This window comes from Sycon ciliatum, unplaced genomic scaffold (genome assembly GCF_964019385.1).
Source record: "Sycon ciliatum unplaced genomic scaffold, ocSycCili1.1 SCAFFOLD_2416, whole genome shotgun sequence".
In the NCBI taxonomy this organism is placed as follows: Eukaryota; Metazoa; Porifera; class Calcarea; order Leucosolenida; family Sycettidae; genus Sycon; species Sycon ciliatum.
Genome location: NW_027044814.1, coordinates 6 through 11,755, shown reverse-complemented (window position 1 = coordinate 11,755; position 11,750 = coordinate 6). Strand labels below are relative to the sequence as shown.

General features: G+C 43.9%; 1 protein-coding gene across 1 annotated transcript; it reads right to left on the bottom strand.

Moving 5' to 3' along the window:
- Nucleotides 1-238: 238 nt before the first annotated feature.
- On the bottom strand, nt 239-10,377 carry LOC135830628 (uncharacterized; the record flags this gene model as incomplete). The annotated part of the gene is given in 3 exon segments (XM_065342863.1): nt 239-338; nt 1,948-2,250; nt 10,078-10,377. Coding segments are annotated over 3 exon segments (703 nt in total), but the record flags the coding sequence as incomplete, so codon positions are not given.
- Between the last annotated feature and the right edge of the window lie 1,373 nt (nt 10,378-11,750).

The window sequence follows — 11,750 nt, the reverse complement described above, 5'->3', positions numbered from 1 at the left end:
ATATTAGGTTTTGGAATTGGTTTGCTCCCACACTGGATGGAAGTCGTGAGTCAGTCAAGTGTCAAGTCAAGTCAGCGGAATAGCGCGAGCGCCAGTGTGGGAGCAAACCCATTCCTAAAAAATTCATTGCTGAAGTCGCAACCACTATATTTTTGTTATTAGGTTTACAAAAGTACAGAAAAGAAAAAGAAAAGAAGGATATGGTATTGAGTTCCTTGGATAGCATATCTGTACTTACAGTTTCTCAACCGCTGGATCAATATTGTCCGGGAGCAACCTTAGTCTGACACCGCTGCAGGTATATACCTTATTGGAGTATGCATTGGAGCATTTCATTTCTTTGCAACAAAATCAGCAAAAAAGAGCCATCATCGAATACTTCATGAACTTGTGCAACCAATCTAGCTCACACTGAACCCTGTGACTGGAGAAAATGCTCAGTTGCATTCCCATTCTTTTCATTGAGAAATAGTATGTATGCAATGTTGGTGGGGAAGGTCGTGCTATTAAGGTGTATTCTGCACACAAGGAAGCTTTTAAAAGGTGGCTCATACCCAAATCGGAAAATAAAACGGCCTGATTGATTTTGTTCAAAATTGCGCAGCTCTTTAACACTACCAGAATATCGTCAGTCCCGAAAAATGGAAAGGATTGAAACATTTGAAACTCGGATGTTGAGCCATAAATAAATGTGGAAGAGAAAAGGACATATGGATACGAGTTAAGAGTAACTCTCCATCACTGTAACATGATACTATATACAGTCAGAAAGTGCAATAACTAGGCACAAAACTGCGGAGATGTGTTGAAGCTAGGTGTCAGGACGTCGAATGTTTCAGTACTCTGTCAGTTTTGTGCCTAGTTATTGCACTTTCTGACTGTATATAGTATCATGTTACAGTGATGGAGAGTTACTCTTAACTCGTATCCATATGTCCTTTTCTCTTCCACATTGAAACATTTCTTCATAGTTAAAACCTGATTTAAATTTTCTGGTGTTTTGGAGTATTTTGCACAAAAACACATCCCAGCATTTTGCCTCTCCTGCTGTATTGCTCAGACTAAATGTTGTAGTTTTCTTTTCAGGTATCTGAGTGGTGATTTCTGCAGTCAAGCCAAGCCAAATAGGGTGGCTGGGCTTTCTTTTCAGGGTTCTTGGCTGCCCACACTAACAATCTCATTCGGTTCGGAACGCTAATATCAGTACTCCGCGGGGTGTTTCCCGAAATTGGCCCGATAGATTTTCTTCATTTCTTCAAGAAGTACCGCCAGCTATGTGGTTCATAAACTAAACATTAGATATTCGATATTGAATCAATGTGAAGGACCTAGGAGCACGGTTTACTGAATCCAATATTGGCTGACGTGTGCGGTGGACAAAAACATCATTGTCAAACATAATGGCCACATAGATTTCATTCCAATTTTTCAGAGGTATACTTAGATAGTAATGGGAAGAGTCTGCAAAATTATAACCCCCTGCAGCTACCAGAAGCATACTTTGTCAAGTACTATCAATTTGTTGAATTGGGGGTAAATTTACATATCACTGCCATCAAGTAATTCGAAACTGCTTTATGGATTTCCTTTAAATTTGGTAAAGATGTTCCTTTGATTGATGAAAAAGTGCCTGTCACAGTGTCAAGTTCCATGTTTCTGTTGCCGCAAGAACATACCTTTTGAGTCAATTATAGAAGCTAGTCTTGTCAAAAACCATTACCGGAAAAGAAGAAGAAAAAGTTTTTACCGGGGAGGTTCGAACCCGCGAGGGGCAAAAGCAACAATATTTCATAATATTTCTACTCCAAACCTGCACAGAAGGATGCTCGAAGAACTAGTTTTCGATTCAGGTAAGAGCCACCTTAAATGAATGGCGAGTGAATGCTCGAAGACTTCTCAGCGTATCATCACGTACCAGCATGCAGTAAAACGCGTTAATATGCTCACCTACACAAATGACAGCATGACTCAAGCCAGACGAGTGATCAAGGCGAGATGTCAAGCCATTGCTGGTACTAAAGTATCTTTGTTTAGAACCATACTTTTTTGCCCAGACGGTGAGATGGGGCAGGCCAACAAACTTTGCCAGGCGTTGGAAATATGTGAGGTAACAGCCGGGTAGCGAATTGCCCCGTGGGAATGTCCCAGTGCATTGCTTGGATGCCCACTGATAGGAGGTGATGGACATAACCTTTCCAAACTTAAAAGCAGGTTTGAGTATGATACCCGGACAATCTCCTTGAAAGTCGCCTACAGAAAGATGTAGAAGGAAGCAGGACACATGCATCATGTGGGAATGAATGTGTGATTAGATTCTTAGTTGGAGGAAAGCAAATCAGCACACGAAGCACAGAAGCGCCCTCTCCAACTTGTACCGCCTGCCAGGGCGAACAGCTACTCGCGTGCCACCTTCCTCTTTGTTACCGCTGCCACCTGGAATTCTATCCCCACTGACATTAGAACCACCCAAAATAGTCATTGCTTTGTGTCTCGTGTCCGTACCATCTTTGCCAACACCCGCTTCGAACCCGCTGGTTTCATTCCTTCCAGAGTTTCTATAACATAGTAAAGAATGTTACGGCTGATTTCTACAGTACGCATTTGTTATAACCCTTCCTCTTCTCAATCTATATGTTATAATTTCGCAGATATATTCCCAGTAAGCCTTGAACGGAGACCCCCTCGACTTAGGCCTCGGCCTTTGGGGAATCGATAAATAAAATTTTAAAAAAAAGCCATAATAGTTTCGACTAGGCCTTTCATACCATTACTTTTCAAGTCGAATACAATGATGATTAACAAGGTAGCAAGCAAGTCCTTAGTCTTCTTTTTTGATAGAGTAAAATCCTCCGTGTTACTGTGTAGTTGGCGCCATTAGAGCCATCTTTTAAAGTGCTATTTTGGTCAATGCTCTGACCGTCAAAGTGACCGTTGTAAGAACTTGCTTGCTACCTTGTTAACCCTTTACCGACGGCACATACTTTTATCGATCACCGGTGATCGATAAAAGTATATTTTCAATTTTTTTTTAACTATCATTATTTTGTTTGGAGAGAACGGATATGTAGGAAAAAGACAAAACAAACGCTCAGCTGTCGTCTCGAATCGCAGCTCGTGTTACCATTTCTGTTGAGTCGTGATGGTTTACAGCATATTCAGTGTCGTTGAGTTGTAGTAAGACCGGTATGTCCACTAGCCTTACAAGTTTCATCATCATCCAGTAACTTTCAGCATTCCCTGTGGCTGTGGGACGTAGCTCGTGCTCCATAGATACGCCTTCTTTGTTTTTATGTAAAGAGAAAGGACCTATAAAGACCTATAAGTAAGTTTTTTGATGGATGAAGAAAGTGTACGTACAGTTATAGAATAGTGCCCTCTCTTGAATAGTGCCCTCTCTTGCATAGTGCCCTCTCTTGCATAGTGCACCTCATGAGCAGTGCCTTATCCGTTACAGGCAGGGTACTAATCGCACAAGTTCGGTATTTTATGTTCCAAACCGAACAAAATGGCTAATACAGTATTTTCCCCAACAAGAGAGCTTGGAAGCTCAGGGCCCTACGCTATGCTTTTTTACCTTGATGACCTAGACAAAAAAAAGCATAGGGATGTTATAAATTTTCTAATAAGTAAGGCCACACTGAAGAAGGTGTGTGGTTCGACTAACATGGACATTTTTTTACGGGCGGGCGGATTTTTTTTTTTAATATATTTTTTAGTACATGTAAATACACTGTACTGCCTTTAGACACCCAGTACATCGGCATTATTACCCAGTGTTATGCCATACAATGTCATGTTGTATAAAGGGATCACTGGCTAATACTTTGAAACATTGTGTAGCTCTGGAACGAGAAGAGAATAACTTCAAGCGGTGACTCTGACTGTCCAAATCATCAAGCAAATGAAGAACGATGCGAGTTGAAAGTAAGTTTGAGAACTACTTCGAAGTACAAATTGTACAATGTACCGGTACATGTATTGCTAGTTTGGTGTCGGCGTGCACGAATACATGGGCTTTTTCCATCGACGCTTCCTGTGCTTGACCACATGGAGCAGCAACTTACCGGTACAGGTGAAATATCGTTCCCAATACACGAGGAAAGTGCAATCTCGTCTGTCCTTCATCCCAAAATAGAAGGCCGTCCTTAATCTGGAACGAGGCAATCACTCTCAACCGGACGGTCACTTCAAAATAAGTCTCGCCAGTCTGCCGGTGGTCGTATCGAGAAGACTCTACTACCAGCACAAGGCAGCAGTCGTACCACTCACTGCACTGCAGTACAACTACAAGTCAAGTCCAAAAGGAGCCGCCTGCGTCCGCAGACTCACGCTGCACAGCACGTAGACGTGGACGTGTTCAGTCCACGTACGTCAGTCACACGACAGCCCGCCGAAAAAAAGTTACGGTCGGGCTGAAAAATGTACGGTCGGTCGGGTGAGTCGAACCACAGACCTTCTTCAGTGTGGCCTAACTCCTTTTTTTTTTAAGACATAACCTGGGATTCTAGCCGCACTATCGCCCTGCATGCATCCCCCGATACACTTCGCATACATATTAATTCTTCCAAGTTGCTTCACGTTATGATCTTGCATTTCAAAGCCCTCTTTGAATATTGTGGCAAGCCGTCTTTGATGGTACGGTACGGTACAGGACAGGTACGGTCGAGGGTAATACGGCACTGTCTACCACCTTGATTACCTAGGCAAAAAAGCATGAGGATGTTATAAATTTTTCAATTCTTCTATTTTTTTAAGGCATAACCTGGGATTCGAACCCGGACTATCGCCCTACATGCATTCCCCGATACACTTCGCATTCATACTCATTCTTCCAAGTTCCTTCACGTTAAGATCTTGCATTTGAAAGCCCTATTTGAATATTGTGGCCAGCTGTTTGTGGCCAGCTGTCTTTGATGGTACGGTACGGGGCAGATACGGGATAGCGCCAGGCGTGACACAAACAAACAAGCACCAAATTAAAGCTGTGTGGACCCTGGCTAGCGCCAGACATTACTGAAGTAACGTCTTCTGCATAGCTACGGGAATAAATGTACAGTACTTTTATTTTTTCAAAGGTGGTCAGACCTGTACCGTAAAGCGTCAGGCGAAATAGCACGTCATAGTACATTTGAGATCAGCGGGAAGAAGATGACGACGTCCACTAATTTAGTATCTGTGCACACGAATCTGCTGTGTGTGTGACTCTGTATGTCAGCTATGATATCATCTTCTGTGGTTCCATGCCTAGCATGTACGTCTGAACCATCCTGCAAAGTTTGAATGACGTAGGTTGAGCGATCGCTCCGCGAAACATACTTTTTGAAATTCTCTTCATAGTATATCTTCCACCATTGAAATTTCGAATTTCTTCAAAAAAAAGTGCTGAGAGGGGTGGCTTGCAACCTCGATATGGCTTGTTCCAGGCATGCTTTGGAGCCATCTTCTGTTGAAGTAGTGGCGGGGATCTGCCCTGCAATTGCTACAACAAAAAATGATTCGATCTGAGAAAGGGTGAGACCGCGAATCTCGGTTGAATATTGAGTATTTCAAGCCTTTTCACGACGAAGATGGAGTTCTTTTTGGAGATGGACGTCGCGGCAAAGGACATGGTGTCTGGTGAAGCCAGGGATCATTTGTCCAGTCAGGTCGGCAGCCTAACTGTCGGTAAGCTTGTGTTTGGATCCCGTTCTGCTCGATGTGGTAGATCACAAACAATTTGATATCGCACAAATTGATCTCAGCATCGTGCGTACGGTATTTTATATTCAGAAAATCCCAAAGGGTCTGTGTGTGGCCGTTCTATGCCACGAGAAACTCCAATCAGGCTCCTATGTCCTCTGCCTTCATGATTGAATGTCCACTTCGTTTGAACAACGAACACAACAATCGAGGACGGCTTTGCAATGAAAAATACAGCTATACTGGAGCTGAAAAAAAGAAGAAAAAAACGTGCTCAGGATGAGACTCGAGTACACGCATACTCTCTCACCAGGTGAAACGCAATTTTTTGTGAAAAATGCGTGTCGCCGACTGACCAGTAATTTCGCCTGACGGTACCGCCAGAGCGCCCCACCATCTCATCCTTTCGTGGTCGTATTGTGGGGGTGGTCTGCTGTCTGTAGGTCATACAACATGAACCTTGTACACATATTGCACGTTTTGCAGTCAATCCGTACCTTCGAGCGGACACGAGCTCCACACAAAAACCTGCTAAGTGTGACCTTAGTACACTAAGATTCTCACATCGTACAAACTTCGTTGCACTCTGCCATACGATTTTCCTTTCTCTGGCTGTAAAATCAAGGTGGGGCGCTCTCGCGAGACGGGGCGCTCTGGCGGTACTTTACGGTACTAGTATAGGAGACTGTACTAGTATTGGAGACGTGTACTTTTGTTTCGGGAAAGATTGATTGCCTGGGTTGGGTGACAAACAACTCGTGATAATGATGCTGTAAGGCTGTAAATACATCCAACCATGGTAAGAATAAGAAAGATGATGAATGGTATGAAAAAACGAAAAAAGGTGGACCCTGGTACTTGTGCCCAGTAATGCCCATCACATCATTCCGGCATGTACTATTATTAGGGACGTGTCCATTTATATTTTTGATCCACACTCAACATGTACCGTAAAGTGTGCTGCAAACGCCCACTTCGCTGCAAACGCCCACTTCGCAGCAAATTCCCACCCCAGCAGGTCCATACTAGTTTCGTGTTTTTCAGGTCAATATAGTTGTAGAAAACTTGCATGAAGGTCGAATGCGTACGAAAACGGCTGTAATGCCTACACACTGCCTATGTCTTACCAGGAGGCTCTGCAAAGCGATTGTCATTATCTTCCTACAAAGAAAAACTTCTGTCGAGATTTCCTTTCATTCGATAAATGAGCCGTCTTTGTGGTAGTTCGCTCTCCATGTGGTAATGCCATAGAATCCATCTGGTTTTCATGCAATTTCTGCAGTGCCACGATGTCACGCTTTTAGAACGGAACAGTGATTGTTCTGATGAAGCGTAATTCAACAACTTCACTGGTCGCAGTATTGCAGTTGCAAGTCGAACAGGGTATGTCACAGAAGCTACACCTACAAAGTCGCTGCTAACTCTGAAGTGCTCGAGAAAAACACTTGCCTTTGAGCGTTGTGTGATTTGGAAATGATGGCTTGAAACACCGTCAGAAGTGTATTTGGTTCCTGCAATACTCTGTTCTTCGCTACCTTGTTACTCGGAAGAAACTTCCGTTCGGATTTGCGAAATAAAACAACCATCATCATAAAATCACTACGAGCTAGCTTGTGGCTAGAGCCCAAAGAGATTTTGAAACCAGGAAAGTGGACATAGTTTACCGTAGCAAAGCGCTCTTTGTTCTACGGTGTGAGATGCACTTTCATACAGTAGGGGTGACAGTGCATGAGGTCAGTGTGTACAGGCCAGCAGATCTTGCAAAAACGGGGTGGTCGTTTGCAGCCGACTTTACGGTACTACAATTGAAGACGTACTAGTATTGGAGACGTGTATATTTAATGGGGAAAATAGGGTATTGGAATCCCACAGCTGCTACACTGGCTGATACTTTGCATTAGGTAGTGAGTCGATTCCAGTAGCTTGTATTCATATTACGAAGTGCAAAAGCTTGGAACTGACAGCACAGGGTGAATCAGCACTGCTTGTTTTAATATTTGCGAAGGGAATGGTACAAGGGCCTCAGACGTCTTTAAAAAAAGTATGAATGAGAGAATAAACACATTGTGATTTTGGAAACAATTAAACGGTGGCTATTTGGGACGAAATATCAACTTGCTTCCCATCGGACGGTGTAGTAGACGGACTTTCTCCTACACGAACCTTATGTCACAGTGGCCAGTGATGCGTAACTGCCTTGCTTACATTTAGAGATCGCTAGCTAGCGCTGGCAGTTGTAACCAGACTTACCGTACTGTATATCGATGTAATTATACTTACCAGCACACGAAGCAGAGAAGCCATACAATTTTTTCGACTAGGCCTTTCATTCCATTACTCTTCAGGTCGAACACAATGGTGATTAACAAGGTAGTAAGCGAGTCCTTATAACCGGCACTTTTGGCGGTTAGAGCATTGACAAAAATGGCACTTGAAAAATAGCGCTAGTGGCGCCAACAGCATATTTGGCGGTCAGAGCATAGACCAAATAGCACTGTAAAAGTTGGCGCTAGTGGCGACAAGTTCAAAGTGAGACAATGAATATTACCAGTATCAGAAAACAGTGGGGGCCACGGTACTACAATGTCAAAACAGTGACAACTTTCACACATACTTCTTTTGCACGCCCAGACGACACACCGATTGGGCGATCGCATAGAGCAGCACATCCCCAACAAACTCGTACGGACAGTTACAGGAACAACAACACCGGTCAGGACAGGGAGAAGCCAAGCAGTCAAGGACATCACCGTCTCCGTCAACAAAGGTAGAAGAAAATCAACACCGATCAAACCACAAGCAACTGTCACAAGACGAAGTGAACGGCTGCGTCTCCGCAACAACGCTCTGCAACAAGCGGCTGATACAGGATCGGCATATGGAACAGTGTGTGACTCCTCGCCCGGCAGAGAAGTCACCAGCGGCACAGCTGCGATGCACAATAGCTACCACAGGAATGGACCACTGGACAATGACGATAATGAGAAGGACTCAGCGAAACTCCGTCACCTGACATCGTCACCAGCCTGCCTATGTGCAGTCTGCAAACATGGCACCCACTCTCACTTCACCATTCAAGCGCATGCACGCAACACATCTCACCTTGCTGTGCTGGAGGCAGTGTACATTGCCAAGCTGAATCCTGAACTGTGTGTGCAAAAGAAGTATGTGCGAAAGTTGCCACTGTTTTGACATTGTAGTACAGGTGAAATCCTGATAATTCGAACCTCAAAATGCCAGGAAAAAACTTCTAATTATCCGGACATTCTAACTATCCAAACATGAACGCACAACACAATATGTATGTCAAAATGCTCCCCTGGTCACGCAGAGTTGCGCTATGGACCTTAGACACAGATTTCACGGATACTGAACTGACCGGCACAGCCTGCTCATGCAAACTGAACTGACCAGTACAGTGTACAGTGAACTTCGAATTATACTTTGCTAACTTTGAATTATCAGCACAAATCCCACACATTTTCTATGTAAGTGGAATCTGTGGGACTTCTAATTAACCGAACGTGTCCAGTTCGAGGTTCGAATTATCCGAAAATTTTATGTGGGAATCGTATTGATAGAAATCGGTCCTGGAAAAACTTCTAATTAAGTGGTATGTTCGAATTACGCCATATTCGAATTATCAGGATTCCACCTGTACCGTGGTTCCCGCTGTTTTCTGATATTGGTAAGATTCATTGTCTCACTGTGAAGTCGCCACTAGCGCTAACTTTTAAAGTGCTATTTGGTCTATGCTCTGACCGCCAAATATGCTGTTGGTGCCACTAGCGCTATTTTTCAAGTGCCACTTTTGTCAATGCTCTAACCGCCAAAAGTGCCGGTTATAGGGACTCGCTTGCTACCTTGTTCATCACCATTGTATTCGACCTGAAGAGTAATGGAATGAAAGGCCGAGTCGAAAAAATTATATTATGGCTTCTGTGCTTCGTATGCTGATTTGCTTTTCTCCAACCAAAAATCTATTCAATTATAATTACCATACTGTATATAGATATAGAGTCCCACCTCTTCAGGGTCGCACCAATGCAGAATGCCTTTTTGACGACCTGTGCTGTAACAATAATTTCTACAAAGGCACCCTGTTTTTGTGCTTTATCACTTGGTCCCGCTCATTGTCAGCTTCGTATACCGCTTTGTTTTTTTCCATGGCCACTGCATTCCGACGATAGTTACACAGACTGAAATGTTGACAAAACCGCTGGATTGTGTGTGAAGAACTGAAAATGCAGTTCTTGCTTGAATAAACGCAAGTTGCCTGCAAAACTGTTTATGAGAGCCAGCATTGTTTTGAAAAAAATTAATTATACAATTGCACCATGACATAGAATGACAGCAAAAGCAGTCGTGACAAACGTCTAGAACATACTTGTAACTCACCTATACATATTGGCAAAGCCTTGTCAGCTGCCGAGTAACTTAGTTTGTGCCACATTCCCTGCCTGTCTACCATAGCGGGAGCGCCTTTGCTGTCCAGAATCCACAGCATGGACGCACCAGTCGGACTGAATGCACTGCCGGGGATGCTGGCAAGGACACAGGCTTTGTCTTCTAGCTGCGGCAGAGCTAGACCAAGCTCACTGCACGTGTCAAAGGCCTTGGTTGGCCATACACCCATTGCGTGGGCTGGCAGCATGGCATACTTTGTCGAATGACATGAAGGCACACTCTGAAACAGCCCTGTAAATCATGGATAAAAAGACAAAATGTTACGAGTTATTATTTTATGACTAACCCTCAACATCTGAGTTCAGCAAAAGGGAAACACTAACATTCACAGGTTTGAGGGAAAGATGCAAACTGGAAAAGTCTGAAGAAAATATGGTCACCACCCAGACTCAAACCAAGCACCTTTGCCAATGCTGCTCTAACCACTGAGCTATGAAAAGAGAAACCTTCCTCGCTGGAAATGTTCCCCGATTACTCACCCCATGCCCAAACTACGCAACAGAGAACCCAGTAAACTCGAGAACAACCAGCACAAGAAACAGAACCTTACTGGCGGGGGTGGGGCGGGGCAGGTCGTTGCAATACAGGAGCGGTGGAAGCGGACTGACTTTTGCGACCGCAACAATTGGTTTCTTTTTGTGCATACCCCATTGGCTTGTTCCATATGCGGGTCCTTCTTCCCAGGTGCAAGGGGAGTTTTGAGTACGTAAGATCGCGTGTACTGCCTGAATTAGCCTGTCGGAAAGCTGACAATGGATAGTGTTTGTTGGAAAACCTGTTTAATAAAGTAATCCAATTGTCACTTCAGCTCATCCTACTTATTGCCATAATATAATGTGGTACAAACTTTAGTTATTTCGTACCGCCTAACAAATATAGAGAAAGTTCATACTTATACAGTAACACAGTACACTGTGTTGCAAGCCTCACGCGTATAGCTGCTGAGCAAGTGACGAGTTATGTGGAGGTGGCTACGTTGGAGTCGGAGTTTAGGGACACCTGATGCGCTGTCAGTAGAGAGGTTCCGCAGTACGATTTTCGTGCCAAAATCCGTAGAGGCGCAACGGATTTCTTCTACATCGTTTTCGAGCAATGAAATGTTTGCCATCATTGCCTTGGTTACGATCGCAAACATGTCATATTCCCGAGCTATGCCTAAATAAAAACTTCCCGCGGGACCGTTATGTTCCAAATTTGTACGCGAGAAATCTTTCACTCGATAACGCAAAAACTCTACACACTTCACATGGTTCGTATGAAAGCCAATCCACACGGATTCTCTGTGCCAAAAAATGGTATGAAGCACACCTCAAAAAATCCGTAGACCACATATGGATTTAGGCACGGGAAGTTGTACCCCGAAACCTTTCTATTACCTATATCGTGAACAGTACGAAAAAGGTACATGCTAACGTTTCACCCCGGTACATGCTAAGTAAGTTGCACTGTACTTTCATCATCTAGCAACCTTGGGCGAGCTTTGTTGCCAGCTTTGTGCCTTGTTGTTGCATTTTTAATACCGGTGTAGAGAGAAAGAGAGAAAGAGAGAGAGAGAAACAGAGAGAGAGAGAGAGAGAGAGAGAGAGAGAGAGAGAGAGAGAGAG